Here is a 23,419-nt window from a genome sequence, read left to right as displayed (position 1 = left end):
CATTGATGCACTGGAATGTGTATGCCTTGATTACAAAGACAAAAAGTAGGTAAAGAGCTCTTGCTATACAAAAATTCCATTTCCATCCTCGATCTAAATAAGCAATTTGCTCCTGGATTAAGGTCTCTTGAAACCCATGCTTCTTCGGTTATTCTCTCAACTTTCTCTGTTTTGCCCTTGATCATAGATTGGTTTTTCTGTCCATCCTAGTGGAAGTTTATTCATTTATTGAAGGAGAACCAAAAGAATCCATGCTTCTTTTCTTTGCTGCTTAGAATTTTAAAATACCATTTTTTCTGCAATTTAAAAATATTATGGTTTTGACTTTTCATACTTGAAGGAGTTCTCACAGTCTCACCAAATATTTCTTGGTTATCATTGGTAGGAATTGCAACGGGGTGAGTTTGGGGCAGGGATCATATTCTCCATCCCCAACCCCGATTCCCACCGGGGATAAAAGTTGTCCTCCATCTCCAATCCCTGATGGAGATGGGTTCCCTGCAGGGACCCAAACCCCTGAAATATTTTAATTAACAGTATTTTTTTGAAAATAAATTTACGTAAAATAAAGGAAAGATTTAAAATGTAAACCATATTTTAAATATATTTTAATATATATATACATAAATAATATAAATAATATCATATATATAATAATATATTTAATATGAATAGTATTTAATATATAATCGGGGTCGGGGTGGGGCAGGGATTTCATTCCCCATCCCCAACCCCATTGGGTCGGGGAGGTCGGGTACTTGGTGAGGATGGGGAAAATTGCCATCCCTAATCATTGGATGTATTTAAAATATCAACAAATGGAAGTAGCCTGCATTTCTTGAAAAAATTCCAGTGCAGGCAGCTCGCAGGAAAATACCTATTTTAATTGATGCGGAACGGAAGAGGGAAGGATTGGATGATCTTCTTAGTTTGGCAGATTATGCTGTATGCTCAGCAAAATTTCCTCAGGTATGTTAATGATCTTAGATCAACTACAATACATTTGTGGTCTACTACTATTATTACAATTCATAGTTGCTAAACATATAAACTCATTCTGTTTGATTCTTAGACTCAAAGTTCTGTAACCATGCTAAAACAACTAGAACTTATCAGACAGGAAATATGGCCTAAACCCATAATGACAAGTTATTGCTGAAATACTTTCTGTAAATAAAAGAGATTAAAGTAATTTTCTCACTGTAAAGGTTGCTTACATCTTGATCTTAGTAAATTATGTTTTCTTTGGTTCTTTCTGGTCTTCTTTATAATAGACAGAATGTTTCAAAGAATAGGGCAGTGGTAAAATCTTGGGCTGACATGTTGAGTGGTCTCTTAGTGCAAAAAATTCCAAAAGTTAGGTCCATATCCATTATCCAGTCAACACTGCAAGACTCAGATAGCAGGGCCCAACATTGGGTAATGGCTGTTTGAATATTTCAAGGAGCCATTGGGGGGATGAGCTGGTATCCTCCATGATCAGTAGGTGGATTTTTGTTGAAACACTTTGAAATTTTTGTCCTTGATTATCCTGTGCTGCTGTTTGTGGAAGGAATAGAACAGACATACTTGTCATAGGAAAAACTCCACCCACTGAACATGGTGATAGGTAAAGTTCAGAGGTAGCTGGTGAAGTCAAAATCCATTATTATAGATTACCAAGTTTCTAATTTAATCATTTTGGTAACAAGTGGGGTTTGACTTTTTTTATGCTATTTTATATTAAATTTTAAATTATGAAAAATAAAATGAGGCATAAAAGCAGTTAGCAAGCAAGATGCCCTAAATATCAAACACAATCTCCTTTGTTTTTTCTTTCTCTTTGAATATTGTTAGAAGTTATATATTTTGCAAGAGTCAGCAGGGTTATTTTTTGTCTTTCTTCTTTTAATTTTTCTCTTTATTATTTAAAGTAGGGGAATGGCTGCAATTTTACAGATTATTGTAACAATAATACAGCCAGACTTGATGGCTGTCTAGATGACCTCTGTGAAACTCAATGGTGCAAACTACAATCCCTGGGCAAAATTTGTAGAGGTGAATCTAACTACTAGATGGAAGTTGAAATATATTAAGGATGACAAACCGGAGTTGGGTTTTGCTGGATATAGTGATTGGGTGCAAGAAAATGCACAAATTATGACACGTCTTTCGAATAGTATGGACTATGGAACCTCATATTAGTTGAATTTGATGTTCCTATACACTCTGAAGGAAATCTAGGATCATGCTAAATATCTGTACTCCAGGCAGGACAATGCTCAAGAATTTATCAACTTTATCAAGAATACTTCCAGCTGCAACAATGTGATAAAATTGTTGAAGAGCATTATGCTAGTTTCAAGAGTTTGCGTAATTAGTTGAATTCCTATCAGCCACTGTCTAATGGTCTGAAGGTACAATAGCAACAGAGGGATTAGTTAGATGCTGCCTGGTTTCTTTCAAGACTAAGAATAGAGTATGAACCAGTCCATAAAGTGTGAGATATCGGAACACAATTAGTAACCGTTGAAAAATGACAGAATAACTAAAATGTGTATGTGTATACATTAATTTTCAAATAATAAATATAGTTTATCTTACTATTTATTAATATATAAATTTTAATAATTAATTACATCATTTATTGACAAACATCCACTAAGAAAAGAGAAAATATACTTAAAAAAAAATGCATATGACCATAACAAACAAATTGGTGTGGCCTAGTGGTGAACTTATGGACATTAAATCCTAATGAGCAAGGTTTGAATTTAGGTATCGCTAAAGTTTGTAGTTTTTGTACTAAAATTATAAGAGCTTAAAACCAATGGCTAGTGTAATTAAGGAGTAGCAAAACAAAGTTAATGAGGGAGAGGATCATTAATGAGAGAGAATTTGAATTAGGCACTAGGATTCAAATTCAAATTTAAAATTATGCCTTAAATTATAGGAGTAATTAGCTAATTAAATGAGAGAGAGAAATTGGACTTAAATATAGGAGTAAATAATGAAATTAATGAGAGAGGATTCAGCCTTAAATATGGATTAAAAAAAATTAATGAGAGAAGGGGACTTGAAATGAATTAAGTGTATAGGATTTGTATCGGACTGTTTCGGGCCTGTGTCGCCCTATACAAACCTGAAACAGCCTGATACAAGCCTGTATCTGTTCAATACACATGAAACAAATGCAACATATGATTTCTACATGTTCCACGTATCGGGCTTTTGTCGGAAGTCGAAACAATACATATCGGACGATATTGGCCCAACACATTGCAAAATTTTGAACCTTGATGGATTCTATTATTGCCTTTTTATCTTGATTAAAGATTCTCTCAAAGAACCATTCAACCTAAAAGCTTAAGCTGTTAAGTGATGTCCTTGAATAAGTTTTGTTCTCTAACATGCCCCCTCACACGAAAGCCCATTGGGCTTGAAGTGTGGACAGCACAGGCCCAGCCATACTTTGTGCTGAAACTTAATTAATTATAATGGGGATGGCCAGAATCGAACACTAGACCACTTGGTCAATGTGGCTCTGATACCATCTCAAAGAACCATTCAACCTAAAAGCTTAAGCTGTTAAGTGAGGTCCTTGAATAAGTTTTGTTCTCTAACAGATTCTCTCATTTCTCTCCCCCCATTATGCCCACAAAACTGCAGCTCTAGTACACGTTCACATGATTTTCCTCTCTTGGTGGGTTGAAGAAAGTGTTCTTGAATAAATTCCCCATATCATCCAGGGGATTCCACTTGCAGCCAAAAAGAGAAGAAAACTATTCCCAAATACTAGTAAGAAAAGGGCAGGAGATTAACATGTGATAAGTAGTTCTACACTTGCATGCAAAGAGAACAAATGTGTGGGAAAATGCATCAGTAGGGTCTCATCTTTTGAAGTACATCACATGTTGATTGTCAAATGAAACACTTCCCACTTAAATGCGTTTATTTTGGATGGCACCGGTTTGCACCACATCTCTTGAACTGGAAAAGAAGAAGAGGAAAGAGAATATGTGAGGGCTTTGAAAAAGTAAGCACAAGAGTAGTTTTTCAAAGGGTCAGAGGAAGATCAGAAGAAGATTAATTAAGGACAAAACGCTCCAAATAATTGAGCAAAGAAAAAAAGCCCATTAAGTTCACCTTTGCCTGTCTTCTCAATACCAAAATCCCAAGATAAGCCGCCAATAGAGAAGAGGAAAGGGAATTGATCTTTTAAAGTAGCATTCCCTACTGAAAAATCTTCAAATTGATTATTCGAGCAAGAACAAACATCAAGGTGGATAAATTGCAGAAACTTAGTGTTTAAGTTAAAGATTAGATGCTCATGTTGATCCTTCTGCCACTGCTGATTCTGATGTTGATGAAGAACTTGAGGTCCACTAAGATTTAATAATAAGAACTTCTTTGTGGGGTGCTATCTTAGCACATGTTAAGTGATTGTACTCAGTTTTCTCTTTTCTTTAATAAAATTTTCCTTTTACCTTTCAAACAAAAAAAAAGATTTAATAAGTTAGTTTTAGAGGGATTAGTAGTTCTCCTCATCCCCTGTCTGTTCCTAGTTGCACAACAAAGATTCTATTCTCTGAAGCCTATCCAGCCAGTATATTTTCAGTTTTCTCTATCCTCTTAATCAATTTCTGCTAACCTCTCTTAATTAATGGGCCACTACTATAATTTTGTGGTTGGTATTTGCTTTGAACACACGCTACCACAAATACATTGTTGTGGAAGCAATCTGACAAATCATGGGTATATGAAAAATTATTGATTTGATCTTTAGGCTGCTTTTGGTTGCAGTACAAATTTCAATTTGCATTGGTGTAAATGCATGGGAGTGCAGAAGGGCTGAGTTTAAATTCTGGTTTACTTTTGCTTCAGATTTGATTGTCTTATTTGCTTGTGAGAAGTAAAATAGGAAATAAAATGAAATGACCTTGATGAAGCCCAGGCCCAAACTATGAGCCAGACCCAGACCCAGACATGAGCTCGGTTCCCATATCCTCCAATCAAGCTTGTATATTCTAGAAGGCCACGTCTTCAGGCTTAATATCCTCTCAAATTGTACAAATAGGAGGACTTTCAAATGAATAAAACATGCAAATTATCACTATTCATTTATTCTCTTTCACTCAGTTCCTTCTCCCTCCCTTTAAGTCAGTTTCAGGAAGAAGGGTTGCCTCGAGCAACGCCTGTGATGGGCACAGCCTATCAGACCTCCACTTTAAATGGAAGAGAACAGAAGTAAGAGGAGGGTTATCTGTCTATAGGTAAAGTAGGATGCAAGATGATGTGGTTCCCAGTTTATATGAGTGAAAATTGAGGTCAGAGGAACGTGGTGCTGATTTTGCATCAATTTTTGGGATGTGAAATTTGTACTGCACTGCCAATGAGTGCCAAAGAGACAAAAAGTACAAATTTTATATCAGGTAGAAATGCAAATCATAATTACAAACAAATGAATGCAAAACTTAACCTGGTACTAATTTTGCACCAGTTAAAAAATTGAACTGCAATAAAATGCATCCTTAGGAACCACTGCAAATGTCCAAGGAATGTGGACTCCAGAATCAATAATGAGTATGAGTATTCATTGTACACTCCCTTTAGAGAACAAAATCAGAATTATGTGCAATGATGGGGCATATCTTGCTCATATACAAGATAATGATCCACTATAGAAAACAACCACATTATTGTCTAATTGTTTTATCATTGAAGCTACACAGGTGTATAGAAGAAGCGGGAGAAAGAAACAAGGATAGCAACAGAATAATTTTTAACTATATATTAGAAGCCCAGTGATGGTAATACTTTTTAACTATATATTATTCATTCAAAAGGATAACAACAAAATAATTTTTCTCATATGTTCTTTGCTACAAAATTTATGATGTCATTACTTTAGTCATTCCATGAGACTGCAAATCATATGATTTGTTAATTTATTTAATTATTATTTTTAAATATTTTGTTATGGCAGCAATGGACAGAGGCCCCATCAATTCCAAGTGCACTTGTTTCCATGCTTCTGAGATTGCCAAATATCAAATTTGTTATTGTGACCCTTGGAGAAGGTGGCTGTATAATGCTTGAGAGGAGCATAAATGGTGAGTATGCCAATTTTTAGTCTCCAACTGTAGAGTGTGCATGATGAGGTTGATCCACCAATTTTGATGTTGGAAGGATGTGGATGTGTCATAGATCGATATTTCAGTTGCTTAATGATTTATGATTATGAGTTCTAATCACTGGAGAAATTACTTTCAGTAGAGGGTTCTGACCTAGAAGAAATGGATGTGGACAACTTACTAGAGTTACTGAAGCAGGAGATTGATGGTAACAATGCTATCCCAACATGTATTTCATCCAAGGTAAATTGAGGTTATGTGGTAGACAATTAAAGCTCTATGTTCAACAGGTGGTAAATAGTTATTATGATTTATGAAATCGTTGACTTCTAGAAAAAAAAAAGAAAAGAAAAGGAAAACAAACAGGAAGAAAATAGTTTTAGAGCCCCTCTTGATTCTAATGACAAAACCAGTGAGAGGTCTCTGAGTATCATAGGTTGGCTGTTGTATTTTATGCTGATACTGGTGTAGAGAAGATGGGGGTTAATATTGTAATTTTACCTTCCTTTTATTTCTCTTTGTACACCACTTTGTCCATTGTTGTACTTTATCATTCTGGGTGTGTGAGACAGAGAACATACCCCACCAATTCGTCTCTCTCTGGTTTCCTCTCTTCTTTGACTGGAACTGACAACTGGGGTTGGCATTCATACACTGGACACTGTTCTTGATGGATTAAATCAATGTTCTGTATTTTTATTGTGATAACTTTTTATCTTTTCTTGAATTTTACAGACGGTGATGAGATTGAGTGCAGATAGAATAGGGACATTGAGTGGGAGGCTGCTAGTGGGAACTGCAGAGAAGATACCATCTTCAGAGCTTATTGACACAACTGGTGCTGGTGATGCATTTGTTGGTGCAATTCTTTATGGTATGTGAAATCATATTATCTATTCTGGCTTGCTTTGTGCATTTTCTTCATCCATAAATCCATGGTTCACTAAGCTGGCTTGGTAAGGTTTGTCTTAGATGCTTGTAATTTGACAACGGTATCAAAGGAGCTGTGATATTTTCGCTGAATCTATGTGAGAGGGCCATGCTGGTAGTAACATTAACAAAAACTAATCATAGCACTTGAGTTTAGGGATTAATCCTAATTGTTGACATGAAGAGGGAATATTGACTGAAATACCTATACCTGTCTTACCAAAATCTAATCATGGCACATTGAGAACAAGTGATCCAGTGGAAGCTGATGCATCCAAAAATTACAAGGGGATTGAAATAGAGGAGGATTCTCAAGCGGTTTGTCTGGAATCTGTATATGTGATTTTTCAAATGGCTCTTGGTCTCTGCACCATTAAATTAGAGAAGCTAGAGTAATGGAATTTAGAACAAGCAGCTTATTTAAGTAGATTTCAAGATTGGATAACCCTTAAGCAGAGACCTTGGCTAGGATGGAGTGGTTTGGTGTGAGTTGGACTGGGGGACTATCCCCTGGAATAGACTGCATGTATTTCTTTTTGTCTACTATGGGTTGTATTATAGTAACCCTTGTAGAGATGCACTTCTCTATGGTCTCACATCTCAGATTAATAAACTATCCAAAATCTTCATCCTATTTTGAAAATTGAATAAGGGAAAAAACCCACTCTTGATTTGGAAGAGAGTAATTCAAACCACCTTAAGTACTATGGTCTTACTGAATAGCTTTCGGGCCCTGCTTCTATATTTAGAAATCCAGCTTAATTAGCAGCCATCTGTTCATGTTCCTTTTGTTTCCTAAACTGTTCTATTTAGTACAAGCATAGTGCAATTGCTTTGGAATGGGTATGTGTATCAATTTTTTGAAAGACAGAAGGCGGTGGCAAGGACATTGATCTTGAAGAGGCAAGGTGTAGGCCTTGAGGCATTTTGAGATGTAGGCCTCAAAAGTTTTGAAGTCTATGTAGAAATTATATATGGTAATGTATGTATGTATGTATATGTACCTGTGTTTAAACTAATCTAGCTTCATTATTAGCTATTCGTTTATATTTCTTTCTGTCTAAGGAAGCCTCGTGTTGGTTAAATGGCTAACGCTTATTACTGTTGTATATTTGTACGTCAGCTATTTGTGCAGACATGCCACCAGAGAAAATGTTAACCTTTGCGGCTCAAGTGGTAAGTATAGCATATTATGTATGTACACAAGTGTATCATATTTGAGAAGGAAAAATCTGTCAATGACCTTCGGCCTTGGTATTGATTACAGGCAGCTGCTGGGTGTAGAGGTCTGGGAGCTAGAACGAGTCTTCCTTGGCGGACAGATCCGCTGTTGGCTCCATTTTTAAATTAGATTTTTATACATTTGTATGGGCGTAGGAAATCTGGTGAAAGGAAAGTCTTGCAACGAGTGTGAGAAGATTATTGCTTGCTCTAACAATTAAAGAAATAAATGATTCCTTGCTCTATTTCAATTTTCAAATATATGCCCTCAAGAGTCCAGACAACTAAAGCAATCACATAATTGGACAAAAGAAACCCTATATAACAACTTTTGAAGTTAATATGTGGGTGTGGTTCTCTCTTCTACATTTTTTCTTAGAAAGGATATACCTGATTTATCAAACTTGGGGTGTGCCCAGCGTTACAATTTTTTAGGCTAATAACTCTCTTTTTTCCTTTTTCTTTTTCCTCCCCAAAACTTACTCCAGGTGCTCTCTCTCTCTCTCTCTCTCTCTCTCTCTCAAAGCTTACTCCAGGTAGTGGTTGGGATGACAATGAGCCATTGTGTATGTATCTAGACATCCTCAACAAAAAAAAATTACTAAAGGCCATACATGTGTGAATTGTATAGCATACACATTGTGACTATTGAGCATATACAAAAAGAAACAGTATAATTGCCCAAAATGCAACAGAAACATTGTAAAACCTTATCTCAACCAATGAAAGTCCAAATTACTTTGCCAATCATTTGCTCTAAGGAGAGATTTATTTCTTTCCTCCCAAATACCAATCACCAGAGCAAAAGGCAACTGAGACCATGGGATCTTTCCCTTTGCAAATACCAAGCTTCCAAGAAGAAAGTAAATCTGCTACAAATTGAGGTACCAACCACTGCCTTTGGAGCACCACTAAGAAGAAATGGTACAAGTGAACGAGCAGTGAATAATATGGCTAACCGACTGCCTTTGTTCAAAATGTCTAAATTGGATTCTATTCCAACCAGTAGCCGGCACAAAGAAAATAGTTTTTGGGTACCCACACCATTTTGTTCGCCCCTTCCACTTTATATCTTGCATTTCTATTTTCTGCAATTTGGCATCACAAAGAGGTTTTTCCCATTCCAAAGTAAATGGTAATTTATCCATTTAGGGGCCATCAGTACTTGGTATAATGGTAAAATCTTGGGCTGGCACGCATGAATATGCATACTCATGAATGCATGTTTAAATACACATGAATATATTTATATAATATATAATATGAATAACAAAAAAACAGCACATATTACATGAGCAACTTAATCTCCTCAATAGTTCCATAATAGGAGACGAAATTATTGATATCAACGATAGTAACCTTTCCATAGTGTAGATATTTACACCATGTAGTGATACATAGTTGGCTTGAGCCACCTTTACAAGCACACTGCATGTTTTGTTTTATCCTCTAAATTGGATTATACAAACTCAAGAAACAATCCTACCCAGTCTTGTCTGAAACACAACCAACATGATTTGTTTAGGGCCTTACATTAGATTGGGTTGGACCCATACTGTATGGCCCTAAGCAAGGACTTGCTTATTATCAATATTTCCAGAACTTCATCTTCTAGAAGTGATCATTCTTGAGAAATAGTGTTGGAAGAATAATGTAAATAAGGCAGAATGGAATTTATCGATAAACTCTTTCCAAATCAAATGTCAGCAATGTTACAAAACTGTGAAGACAAAACAAATAATTGTAGAGAAGGGAGGGTTGAGTCGTGCCACTTGGTCACTCTCCTTAAAACTGCATTTGCCCCATACAGTACAATCAGGTGTTTGCAAACCGGTCACCAAGATAAAATAGCCCAAAGGCCACTAGTAGACTAGTGCTCGCTTACCAAATCTTTGTGAACCACTCAGAGATGATGCTCAAGAAAGAAGTAAATAGAGAACTGTGAACTTGTTGTTCTATAACACTAGGTCGACCACCACTCTATTTATAGAGTGTTCTTAGTCACCCGAATGGACACAGATGTCATTTCAAAGAGAAGTGTCTCTCCACAATAGTGCAACAAGGCACCTGTTTGCAGAGACACAGACACACCAAATAATCAGGAAGAAGACAAAAAACACCTCAAACTAACTTTGAAATTCAAAGTAAAAAATGGGTTAAACCGGTCAAAGACAAAAACAACTCAGTATAGCATACACATGAACCCATGCCCCATCCCGGCCTGACTTGGCTTAGTGTGCACGTGTGAAAAGCACTCCCAACCCCCCTCATATGCATGTAGAGATATATATTGCTCTCCTCCCATGGGTCCCTACCCATAGGGAGAGCAATCCTATTAATATACTCAACGCCAATTCTTTTCCCAAGCAATGTAAGACAAGAGTCTATTAGACAGTGTATGCCCTTAGCTCCAACTAGATTGATGTACTTATTGACATTTACTGTAAATGAATGAAGTACATAATTGATTTATGTTATTATGGTGTGTTTTTGTGTAATACCCTTAAGCTGGACACTAATGAGACTCGTATTAGTTTATAATCTTCACAGCCATTGGTAGACCTGAGGAGGTTTATCCTGCCAAGGCTGACACTAATATGCTGCCAAGTTGGTTGGGGCGGCTTGTCTCGGCTGCCAGGATGAGACTTGGAGCACATGTAGTGTGGGTTTGCTTGAAACCCTAAACCAGACCATTTTTCAGTTATGACCTTGGACCTTGGAGACAGATGGGCAAAATTGGAAAGTTACACCTAACCCCTAGACTTGATTATGGTATTGCACTACGTGTTGGATTGGGTTGTCTTTGATATGCCAATCAATGAGATCCTTAGAGGGGGTCAAAACATGGGTATGTTGGAGCAGTCCGAGAATTCACCTAAGCGGGTGATCATAGTGACAGGATCAACCCCTTTGTTGGACAAAGTAAATGTTGGGGTATGCACTCTCTCTGATGGAAAACTAAACTAGCGACAACTGATTTCAAACTTGTTGAGATTTGTTTTTGCAATATATATATATATATATATATATATATATATATATATATATTATGTTTTCACAAAATGTTTGCAAAAATAGGTTTTAATTCACGGGATCCATGTGAGTAGAGAGTGCAACACCGCACCTTGGAGCCGAGGGAGAGGTCCTCTCTTGTCGAGCAGTGTTTGATCATTATGGGCTGAGAGGTTAAGTGTAAGACCATTTAGGGATTTTACCTGATGGGCTAATCTCACATCTGCCCACAGTCATTGGGCCTTCATAAGATGGCTGGACCCAAGGACCATTTAGTGTAAATGTTGGGCCCATTAAGAGCCCATACTGATGGACTCAGCGATTCATTGTATTCAGTAGTGAATTCGGCCAAGCCTTGTAACAAAGGCTTGGCTGAACCCATGTGACTTATGTGGAAATCAATGATAGGATCCCACGCCATACAAAGAGAGCGAAGCTAGCCAACACTTAAAGGGAAATGAGCCTGAAAGCTTAGTGGGCTTAAAGCCCAATTTGAATTGGGCTTAATTTGATTAATTAAATAAGGGTGCGAATCTGGGTATGGATCAACAGATAAGGGCAAGAGGATAATGCTTATCTATTTAAAGAGTCTAGATCCAAATAAATATTTGGATTAAGAAACTTCTACTTGGATTAGGAGAAGTCGCTCCTGATTTGCAGATAAGATAAGGGATAAGCCTTATCACTTAAAGAGTCTAGATCCAAATAAAGATTTGGATCAAGAAACTCCTAATCAAATTAGGAGGTTAACTCTTTAAGGATTATATAAAAGGAGGAGGGCGAATTAAGAAAATGTTACACAGTTTCATAGTTTTCTGCATTCAATTCTCCCTCCTTCTGTTCTTGCCACCCTACCCTTTTCAATTTCCAGTTCTTTGAGTGATCAAGATTGGATCTTGATATTGATTCTTGCTGGAAAAATCAATCTTGAAGTTATGCTCACATCCCTGCTTGATTCTTGCTAAAGAATTAGGGTTCTTGCTAAAGAATCTCCCTGTTAATCCTGCCTCACCCTAAGTTGTGCCATTTTTAGTGGATGAAGGATTTGGTAAACTCTTTGGGCGTGAACACCTACATTAGGAGGAGATTTTTTGCATGGAGTCCATATCAGGTATTCCTCTTCTTAATCTTGGTTTCAGATTTGGTCCGATTTATTTCAAGAACGAACCTTGAAAAATGCAGTTTTTCTAAATCAGGTAATATGATTCCCGGAATGGAGAAAGAAATTTTTGAAATTTCACCCAACCACCCTACATGGTTCGGCCATCCATATGGTGGATCTCCCTTCCCTTCATCTCCCACATGCAAGAGGAGAGAAAAGAGAGAAAAGACAAAACCAAAACAAAAGGGAGGGAGAGGAGATTCTTGAAATTTTGAATCATCCTCCAACAAATAGTCCACCGAACTACTAGAGTACATTGAAGCAATTTGCAGTAGCAAATGCATTTCATCTACAATCTGCCAAAACCCATCTACCCAAAACATAATCAATCCACAATTCCAATAAACATGATCTTAAGTTTTCTCTAATCAATCTTACATATAACACTAGAATCATCCTATCTGATTCTTGAGTCTACACATTCATTGGCAATGAGAGGCTCATCAAGATTTTGGCATCCGATCCCCTTGGTAGGGTTGCATTAGTTTTCCCACCAATCTTCCAAGTTAATTAGCCAGCACGCACCTTTGATAACACCTTATAAAAGCTCCCAATAAAACTAATAGGCAATAATCCCTCAAATCCAAAACATACTGAAGTTTTAATTTAAGGGATATAAAGGCTGACTTCATTGCATTTGATAACTTTCAGCTCCTTTGAAATCAAGGTTGACATCAATTTGAGCCTACAAGCAAAAATTCTTTGCACATAACATCTAATTGTACATTGGGAATATCTCTTGTACATGCTTATTAAATTTAAGAGAAATACTCTCAATGTGAGGCTGGATTCCTCTGCTTTCAGAATGTATGCAAAGTTTTTATTTGTAGGGAATCCCATCACCATTAACTCATCCTTAATAATAGAACAAAAGCCATCAAGAAGCAATTTGACCCCCGAGGCTTTATCACCTTTTAGTTCTTTCAAAGTTGCCAACACTTGATCTTCATTAAATTGTCTTTCCAGCTAGTCCCAATCTTCATCACGAAGTTGATCAAAGTAATGCCATCCAATCAAGCTCTAAAGCTCTTACCATCAGCAAATAAACGTTTTGTAAAAGGAAACAATGTCATCAGCAAGACAACAGTCTCGTGCTCCTCCTCCATGCTTACGTTGTACACTAAAATCCCCTCGAAATACAATACATATTATATTACAATTATGTATTTATAATATATATCTATATCTATATCTATATCTATACTACTTTAAAAATACGAATAGCCTCAAGAATATTTCTATAATTTTTTAGGACAAAATTTACCCCTCTATATTTAAATTTATTGATAAAAAATGAGGGAAAATAGGATAATTGTTTATTGATATTAAATGAGTTGAAAAGCGTAATTTTAAGATATTCAATGCATTCAATTCTCCCACATTAAATCCAACATTTAAGGTATTAATTTGCATTCACCTTCATTGAATCATATATTTAAGGTTTCTTTTTGTTTCTTCTCATCATTAAATTCTATAATTAAATCCATACATAATAAATTAATAATTTTAATAACAAAAAACTTATACTTTTAAAATCTACCCGGAAAAGATAGTGTTTTTATCTAGGTGGTGGTAAGAAATTAAACCATTTGGGTCAAATGAGCCAATCCATGTTGCCATAATTAAATAATAAAATTCAAAAATATGTAAAATGCAAAAAATATAGAAATTAAAAAAAAAATTGGGAATGTTTTTAACATCTTATATTTGACATATTAAACAATAATAAGTATAATAAACAATGTTTTAAAAACCGACCCAGAGCCCAACCCATCTTTGCCTTCAAGTCATAGATCACTGATTCGACTATCAAGGTTAAACGAGTCAAACTGCTCTATGTCAACACTATATTTGTATGTGTGTAAAAATACATATTTTATCAATAAATAGTATAATTATATTTTACATATATTAATTACATATAATATATGTATTATGTTACATTTATTTATGTTTTTAATTTAGTTTTTTATTTTTTATTTATAAAAAATATTAAAAATTTGCAATTTGAGACCAAAAAGGGGGGTTTTTGCAAAAAATAGTAAGGCAAGGCGCTTAAGGCCATTAGGACATATAGATCTGGAAAAGTTTCTCAAAAAAAAAAAAAAAAAGATAACCCCAATAGGACATCAAAGTGCAAAGTTATGGCTTCCAAAAGTTTGCATATAATTAAGTGTGCAACCTACAACCTGCTTACTAGGTCGAACAGGTCAATAGTTGAACCGCCCGAGTTAGACGACTTTTAACTAAAAGAGGGAGTTTCAACAGAACCAAACCCAAAATCAAGGCCGAGTGACGGTTTGAACGGTTCAATCAGCCAAGTCAACAAGTTAAAAATATTGATGAGATAGAACACAAAAGTTAATGATAAGTAAAAATTCTTTATATAATGTTGATGAAATATATAATTTAAAACTGAATTAATCAGAAAGCAATGCTATTTTGTTATCTAAATGGTGGGTCAATGATCCAACTTTTCAAAGAAATTGATAATGTCATAATTGAATAATAAATATTGAAAAAAAGATAGAACACAAAAAATAAAAAAGTAAAGAATTTTGTCAAACATTTCAGAACATTTGTAATGCTATATAGTCAACATATTAAATAAAAATAATTGTTAAAATAAAAATTATTTTTGTTTAGGACAGAAATGGAATCCAAATTTAGTAGTAGTAGTAGTAGTAGTAGTAGTAGTAATAATAATAATAATAATAATAATAATAATAATAATAAAAATAATAATAAAAATAATAATTTAGATGATAATGATAATAATAATAATAATTGTTATTGTAATTTAAAATTTCTACAAGTGCACTTTCGGTACAATTATTTAAGTTTATTTTAAATCATATTGCTACTTTTATTAATTCTCAATTTCTATCTTAACTATGATATATCTAAATTTCTACAAGTCCTTAATTACTATTATATTATATTAGCTTTATCCTAAATATTATAAAATTTTATAATATAATAGCATAATCATCACCATCATCTAAGCATTATTCCAACTATATGAGATTAGCTACATGAATCCTATTCCCTGCTATTCCATTTTAGTTAGTGTCATATCCATTGTTAAAATATGGACCTTTAAATCATTTCTCTTGCTTCAACCTATATCCTTTTCGGGTCCTCTTTATTGATATTAGATCTTTAGGTGCCAAAATCATCCTAGTCTACCTTTCCTCGATTCATTTATTAGATTGACTCTTAATCTCCTTCAAATAATTTCATTTTTTTATGTTTCCCCACTTATCCATTTTAACATTTAACATTTGCATTCCTATCATACACTTGCATATTTCTTGACTTCTAAACACTTAGCCCCATACCACATTGTTGGCGCTTTACTACATTTTTATAAAATTTTCCTTTAGGCTCTGCTCACTTTTTGATAAATTATTTATCCAGGTAAATGCACTTACCCAGGTAAAGTGGTTCTCAGGAAACATTTACCCGGGTAACTGCATTTACCAATGTTCTTTTATTTCCTAATAAATAATACAATGACCGTTTTAACCATAAAAATCCACTATTAAAAGGGTAATTTTGTCACATCAAAGTGTTGGCAACTTTCCCCCCAAGTAGGAAAATTATTTACCTACCTGGAAGATGGATATCACTTACCTAAGTAAGTGATACCTAGGAAAATAAATTTTCCCTAATCATCATATAAATCTAAAAAAAGAGCATGCCTTTCTTGGTCGATGGGAATTGACCATTGACCAACTTTCCCCCCTCAATCTCTTATAATGTAGGTAGTATTTATAAACTTAACGAAAACCCCCTCAATCTCTCTCTCATTATGGATTATTGAAATAAAGTTACAGAAGAGATCACATTGAAACTATAATATCATATTATATTATGAATATATATTATTACTATATCATGCATGTTTTTATTTAACATCTTACCCGAGGACAAAAATAAAGCCAAGGGCTCTATCAAAAGCCATTCTAGTCATCTCTTCCCGTCAAACTCAATAAATAAGAAATATTTGGACAGCCCATAACCATAGGCCCACAACTAACAACAAAGAGGAGAAAAATTTATAACCTATAATATATATATATATATATATTAGTTTACTCGTTGAGTGGCACATGTATTTACTTATGCAAGAGTTGATTGTGGAGAGAGAAATAGAAATGGAATAAAATTTTTCAATGGTTGATTAGATGTGAGGCCAAGGCAAGTATTGGCATAATATAGTAATGATTGTACAAGGAATAGGTTTGCTAGTTGGGTTATTTAGTAAGAAGCAAAAACCCCCGCTAGAAAATTAGATGTAGCAAATTAGTTTCAATCTCTTTTTTAGAAAATCAATAAAAATTCCTTTGCCACCCATTAAATGTAAAAGCTTCCTCTTGGAAACCTTCAAAATAGAAAAAATTAGAACAATTCTACACCCACTATTAGGTGGACAAAATTGCTATATAAGGTTAGAGATGGGCAAGATTTAAAATATCGATAAGGTTGAATGTAGATACATATTGTGATATGCTTTGGATATGTATGAATACAATAGAAAGAATTGAATATACATTAAAACATTAGGGAAAACTTTCATTAACCCCACATATACATCAAGAACACTAAATCTAAGGTTGAAATCACTATGAATAGGGTACAAATGCTTGAGGGGGAACTGCTGGAGTGAGAGACGCTGTAGAAAAGAATACCTGTTGCCATAGTGAAAATTGCCTAGAAGGGCTTCAAAAGGAAGTGTAGAAAGGTGCCTAATCATGCTCATGTCTTCCAAACCACAAGTTCTTAAGTTGTAAGCTGGATAACTCGGCCTCGACTAATTAATACAAATAGGACCCAAATGAGTGCACTTTTGCTACAACACTGTTATAATGTAGGACATAGACAGAAAATCATGAGCTTAGGTGTACTGCAGTGGCCCCATGCCCCCACCCACAACCATTTCATCCAATTTTAGGTGGGGCCATGACGATAAATCAAAAGCTTTGATTTGCTTGTTTCAGTGTAGGGCTACGACGATACTGTCGTAGCAAATGTGGATGGGCTCAAATTCCCTCACATGAATCCATATGTGAGAAAGGAGTTACTCACACCAATACAAGGTAAAATATGGAATCCAATGTGATGGTTTTAAGGAGGGCTCATAAATGATTATGAAGACATCCACCTTGAATATCCTTCCTGTAGGAAAGGAGAGAGATTTACTTGAATTATCCCAGATTTCTCAAAACTTTAGCTGTGTTTTGCACAGGACCCATGAATACAAAAACAGTTGTAACATAGTTGAGTGGACTTTCCCATACTATGCCAGCTTTTAAATCATAGTTACATGAAACCTTGTTTGGCATCTCTTGGGAAATGTGCTTTATGAGAGATGCCCAAGAAAAAAAGCCATGGGAAGGCCAAACATTTAGAAAATATCAGGCTAATACACAAGAAGAGGCTCAATTGCTAATATATAGTTTAATTTAGACATAAAAGAAAGGCTCAATAGTATTTAGAGTAGGGCTTTGAGCATATAACTTTCATTAGTTAATAAGTTTTCTCAATAAATTCCCACCATTACCCATTTGGGGATTTGGGGTTTCCCACCTACCAAAGAGTCATCAAAGAGGAAGAAAGTCCATTTCCCTGATTCCCTAGAGTTGTAGCTGATTGATTCAGTTCCAATCCAAATGGGCTCAGCTTCCAACCTCCTCTAATAAATGTGATTGAATACGTTGGTCCCGTTTGCCTTTATTTCCCCGCCTTTTGACTTGTCCAAACCAGGGCTCTTGAATGCTTTGCACTAACTCAAATTTAATGGTCTTTGGTTCTATAAAACAATCAATCAAAACCCTCTTTACCAAAATCAAAAAAAAAAAAAAAAATCAAAACCCATTTGTAGAGTCCAGCCTCTGCTTTGAGCCTCTCTTTATTTTATTTTGATGTTTCGAGGTGATAGCTTCCTTCCATTTCTCTCTCCAAATTACAAAGCTAACTTTGAGATCAGAGTCCCTAACCTCGATATAATCATTATAGACTTTGTTGTTCAATCTTTTGTCTTATGCTAATTACCCTTCTTAATCTCTTCTCTTCCTTAAGACTTTTTCTTATTTCTGTTTTTTTTTTTATATATTTTTAACTTTTCCCTTTCTCTAGGGTTTCTTCAAGCGCTCATATGTACAAAATATACAATAATAAATGGGGTTTAATATAGGAAATTAGGAATAAACGGATGAGATTGCCAATTGACAGTGGCCCACAAAGCAACTTGATCCAGCATCAATCCATCTATACCCATTAATTCGTCTCAGTATTGTTCTCAGTTTATGGATTAGAAAGCCTACCCAAAAGTCAAAACCCAGGAACTAGGAGGTTTTATTTGATCAAATAGATGCAAATTGAAAAAAAAAAAAAGAAAAAAAAAACATGAAACACCAGTCGGATAATTCTGACTATCTGACCAAGGGAACTCTAAAACTAAAACAGAGACCAGTCAAATTATATAAAAAATAAAGCCCATTCCAGTAGGATATTTGGCTATAGGCCTATAGACCAGTGTAGCTCTAGTCCACAGTTGCACAATGTAGTGTAGGTTGATAGGTTGGTTAGCAAATCCATGCTCTAAACACTACAAGTCAAGAACTACTGGTCTTTGTTTTTATTTGTTTCTTACTTTTCTTAAGATTAGTTTTTTAAGTACTTTGATTAAATATTAATTGATCGACTGCCCACAATCTTAAACCCTCAGTCAACCATAATATTTTAAAAAACATGAAGAAAAGTAAAAAAAAAAAAGAACCTCTTAACCCTTTTAATAGAGCCAAAAAAAGATAATTAGATTAATTAAGATTTAGTATTACAAAACAATACACTTTTAAGGACTTCTGAACGAGAGAGAGAGAGAGAGAGAGAGAGAGAGAGAGAGAGAGATTTATAGAAAGAAAGAATTGAGATTGTAGATGATAAGTGCATCTAAGGTTCTACAAGAACTTAAGATTATGGGCACTCTGGGTTGTTCCCAGGCCCACCATAGTAGAAGTGTGTGCCCCATTCATTGTTGTAGGAGCTCTTGATGTTGTAACAGTTGGTGTTTTCAGAGAGGGTGGAGATGTCCTGGGCTGAGCTCAGGCTGTTGTCGGCGTCGACGATCTCCAGGTTTCTGAAGTAGCTTGACCGGCCAAACCCTGCCTCTGCGAAATGGCCGGAGCCCATTTGCGTCGATGTGTGCTCACCATTAGTCCGTGTGTTCACCACTTCTCCACCCCATTCCACCATGTTCGCATGATCTGATAGGTGTGTGAACAGCTCCGCCGGCCAGTACCCAACTAGTGTGTTATCACCAAAGCCCATCCACCAGTTCCCTATCTTTGGATCCTGTAGAAGAACAAAATTGAGTTTAGCACAGTAGAATACCACTAAATCTACAATTGGGTCCCACTAGATAGATGCAGCCCAATAAGGCCCAGGCCCATAGCCAAGATACTGAACAATCTTACTCCCAACTCCCAAGGGCCGTTTGGCCAGCTGTCTTCCTAAGCATTCAAGACGTATAAATCCTAATTTCTTTTTGGATGTTGAACTAAGGTTGGATCTGATTTGGAGAAGCCATAGAATTTTCACTTAAACCCTAGAATTTCTCCTAGTCTAACGTTATTTTCCATGAAAGTAACACCATTTCTATGTTAGTAAAATTCTAACATCTCTTTCCTTACCAAATTGTTAGTAAATTTGGCAAGTATGAGTTGATAAAAAACTGAAAACCTTGATTGTTTACATGCAGCGTTCAGTAACATTCCATCGAAAATGGTTACAGTGTTTCCAGAGCACCAGAAATGTTTCAATGGAATGTTGCCAACCATCATCTTAGTTTTCTCTAATTCTGTTTCTGCGGAATTAGATGAAATAAGTGACCTTCCAAATGAGAATGGTGATGTCATATTGGTTGCCGGAGTACAATGAGACCGGAGAAATGGCCGCTCCGATGGCAATCTTGTTGTTTGTCTGCACAAATCCTGCACAGAGAAGGTTGTAGCACCCCGTCGCTTGGTACGAGTCACTCTGTAGCATTGAAAATGAAGACAATCACACTGATGAAATATTGTGATTAGTGGGCCGTAAGCCCAGATAAACATGGTTCATTAATGGTTAGCCCAGACCCAACCAGATGTATGATGATTGCACATTAAACCAAACCATTTTTTCGACAGGACCCGCAGGTTGGACCGTTTGATCAGAGGGTGAGCTTTTGGATCTGGGCTCAGTCTAATTCTGGCCCAAGCCAAACCCATCAAGATCGTTAATAGTGAGCCCTAAAGATTGATCTTCACTGGGCCTGTTGAAGGATTTTGGGCTTGAAGTATGCCAGGCCCATATAGACAACCCATTTAATATTACTGATAGGACATCCAGCCGTTTTAATCATGGGTGGGGAACTTTAGGATATTAAAAAGAAGAATATAAAAGAACAGTTGGGGAAAAGGTCTACATCAGACGGTTCTGATATTCTAAATTGTATTTGTTTATGCATTGGATGGGACCCACAGTTCAGTAGATCAAGTTGAATCTTGATGAAGGCATCTCTTAGTTGGGACAACCAATTCTACGGTGAGACTATTTTCACACCCAGCACGTATGCCTGATGTCATTTGTGTAACATCTATACATTTGTACTGATAATACACGGAATAAAGTCCTTAGATGTTGTTTTTTTTTATATATATAGAAAAAAAAGGGGGGGGGGGGGGGAGAAATTTAAAGAAAAAAGATGGAGATGATGAGGAAGAGATCTGACCGTCCAATATGTGAATAATCTGGGCCTGCTATCCCCGTAAAGCTCCGGACTGACCTGACTAGTAAAGAAGAATCAAAGCTTCAGAAAATATTTAAATATGATTGATTGATTTCAACGAGTTCTTAGTATCTTACTAATTAATTAAATAATAAGGACGTTGGGTAGAACTGTAGAACTGTAGAAGAAGTACCTGCCAACCAGCTTCTATGCTGTTGAGATCTGGGCCGTCAAAGGATCCAGAAAGAATCCAAATCTGAGAAAGACTAAACTCGTTCACCACTTGGATTGATGGGTCCCACACGTTTATCGTAGCCTTTGCTCCATACAGCTCTTGGGTTGATGATCCCGTGTAGGCGATTGCATGCTGTAAATGTAAAGTAAGTAATAAAACGTACACGAAAAGAAAAGAAATGTTGATCTAAACCCTTAATCCAGTGGGTCCCCACTCCTCACAATCCTATTCTATGGGCCTTGCACCATCGTATAACAAGCTTTGACAATTTGAATCCTCCTTACTCCTTAGCTGCCTCACAATCCTATACTTCACAAAATTACCATTAGCTGCCCCAACTCCCAAGACAAAGTTTGGAAATTGACAAAAAACAAAAGAACCAAAGTCCACTCACTCTCTAAAAACTGTGATGAATAGAAATAGAATGGAAGAAAGTTAAAGTTAGACAGAAGGAAATGAAACTCAGAAACTGGTCTCTTGATTATATATAAATATCCACACAAACTCAAATTAAAAAGATGGTTTCTTCTCTGATTATCTATTTGTCTGTAACCTTCCATTCTATTGCAACCATAAATTAACCATCATCTTCTTCTTAATTTGTTTGCTTGGTATTAAGATTACAGAAAGTCTGAGACGAGGAATAGATAGAACACAAATACCTCATGGCCATTGCCACTGACCACATCGGGAGCATCAACGTATCTGTCAAGAGGAAGCCTGCGTATGCGTTGTTTCTTCCCAAAGTGATACAGAGATTTGGCTCTCAATACATCTTTCACTGAGCTTCGCCTAATGGGAACCGTTCCCTTGGGACATCTCTCCCCACCTAGATGCCATGTTTGCCATGCACGTCCTGTTCCTTCACTCCCATTAATCTTGTTTCTCACCCCTTCTCCTTCCTTGCTCACTCTCATTCTTGGCATTTCTGGTGGTGCTCTCTGTTACAGACATACGAGCAAACTCATGAGAGAGAAAGAGAGAGAGAGAGAGCTAGCTTTAATTCTGTGTACGTACCTGGATCTTGTGATTCTTCAGAAGAGGATGGTCTAAAGCTGGCTGTTTATGTCTGTGAACACAGTCAATGATATCTCCATCTGGGCTCTGAACAAATGAATGAGAAAATGTTGGAACTTCAAAATAAGGTCTACCCAGGAGTCCATAAATCAGAACGAAGGATATCAAAGAACATGAGAGCAATGGAACGGTGATGATGAGAAAACTAACCTCTATGGTTTTCATGGCGGGTTTGTTGATCTTGTCCAAGTGTCTCTGAATTCTTGCGAGTCTCAAGCTCGATACATGTCTAAAATTTGTGTAGTTCAAAGCCAAAACGTCGACTGTAGATCTTTGGAAGAAAACAAGGAGGAAAAGAGCCAAAATAAGAGGTGGTGCTCGCCTCTTCCTTCTGGTTTCGTTATCCATTTCATTCAGTGCCACCAAGAAACTGAGAAGCCTAGATCGCCATTACTGGTAAAACAAATAGCACAAACAAATCAGAGCCCTAGCTCTTAAATTCTTAATAATGCACCAACCCAACAATGGGAACTGGGAACGAACTTGGAAAACGACTGGAATTGAAACAAGGGAACCTCTCTCTCTCTCTCTCTCTCTCTCTCTCTCTCTCTCTCTCTTCACTCTCCTCTCTCCTCTCTTTTATTGTTCAGATGGGTAGTGGGTGCACGTTAATTAACCTGCGCATAGGTCTTCTGGTTCATCATCATGATGATGGAAGAACATTTACATTTGCATTTGCACCAGCAAGAACAGTAGCTTCAACGCACTATAAAAGCTTGACCTACCCATCTCTACACACCCTTAATTACACCTCTACTCCTTGAATATGCATCTGTCACCAAACAATACGCCATAAATACTTTTGAAACCGCACACACTTTCTTTCTCTGTTCACTGCTGAACTCTTCACTCTTCTCTGTGGGTTTCTTTTATTTATTTCTTAACGTCTTTCTGAA

At 36.1% G+C, this 23,419-nt stretch overlaps 2 protein-coding genes across 6 annotated transcripts in view; one reads left to right on the top strand and one right to left on the bottom strand.

Moving 5' to 3' along the window:
* Window positions 1-8,523, top strand: part of LOC148878609 (uncharacterized) — a 48,040-nt gene extending 39,517 nt beyond the window's left edge. For 2 of the 4 annotated variants that reach the window (XM_088957195.1, XM_088957208.1), the window contains 6 exons: window positions 859-969; window positions 5,966-6,092; window positions 6,253-6,356; window positions 6,849-6,987; window positions 8,167-8,219; window positions 8,311-8,523. In XM_088957195.1, coding sequence (XP_088813321.1) covers window positions 859-969; window positions 5,966-6,092; window positions 6,253-6,356; window positions 6,849-6,987; window positions 8,167-8,219; window positions 8,311-8,394 — 618 coding nt within the window. In that variant the 3' untranslated portion in view covers window positions 8,395-8,523. The remainder of the gene's footprint in view (window positions 1-858; window positions 970-5,965; window positions 6,093-6,252; window positions 6,357-6,848; window positions 6,988-8,166; window positions 8,220-8,310) is intronic. The other 2 variants (XM_088957200.1, XM_088957216.1) reach the window with 1 other exon arrangement.
* Window positions 8,524-19,232: 10,709 nt separating this feature from the next.
* LOC148878608 (protein neprosin-like) lies at window positions 19,233-23,210 on the bottom strand. 2 transcript variants are annotated; one of them, XM_088957169.1, is made up of 7 exons: window positions 22,674-23,204; window positions 22,464-22,550; window positions 22,109-22,387; window positions 21,405-21,578; window positions 21,215-21,268; window positions 20,335-20,481; window positions 19,233-19,797 (listed from the first exon to the last, which is right to left on the bottom strand). In XM_088957169.1, exons 1-7 carry the CDS (start codon window positions 22,869-22,871, stop codon window positions 19,420-19,422), a joined length of 1,317 nt encoding a protein of 438 aa, XP_088813295.1. In that variant the 5' UTR covers window positions 22,872-23,204; the 3' UTR covers window positions 19,233-19,419. The 2 variants fall into 2 exon arrangements, with proteins under 2 accessions (XP_088813295.1, XP_088813306.1); XM_088957180.1 differs by lacking the exon at window positions 20,335-20,481 and having other exon boundaries at window positions 22,674-23,210.
* Between the last annotated feature and the right edge of the window lie 209 nt (window positions 23,211-23,419).

Source organism: Nelumbo lutea, chromosome 1, assembly GCF_056320005.1.
Source record: "Nelumbo lutea isolate HS-2025 chromosome 1, American lotus-T2T, whole genome shotgun sequence".
Classification (NCBI taxonomy): Eukaryota; Viridiplantae; Streptophyta; class Magnoliopsida; order Proteales; family Nelumbonaceae; genus Nelumbo; species Nelumbo lutea.
Note: the sequence above shows the minus strand (reverse complement) of the source record. Positions and strands in the feature narration are given on the sequence as shown.

What these genes read in the sequence shown, in the direction of transcription:
- LOC148878608 (XM_088957169.1), bottom strand. Translation starts at nt 22,871, where the DNA reads ATGGATAACGAAACCAGAAGGAAGAGGCGAGCACCACCTCTTATTTTG. An exon ending in GCATAGAAGCTGGTTGGCAG is followed by an intron (nt 21,269 to 21,404) that starts GTACTTCTTCTA and finishes TTTACTAGTCAG; the next exon opens with GTCAGTCCGGAGCTTTACGG. An exon ending in GATTATTCACATATTGGACG is followed by an intron (nt 20,482 to 21,214) that starts GTCAGATCTCTT and finishes TCAATGCTACAG; the next exon opens with AGTGACTCGTACCAAGCGAC.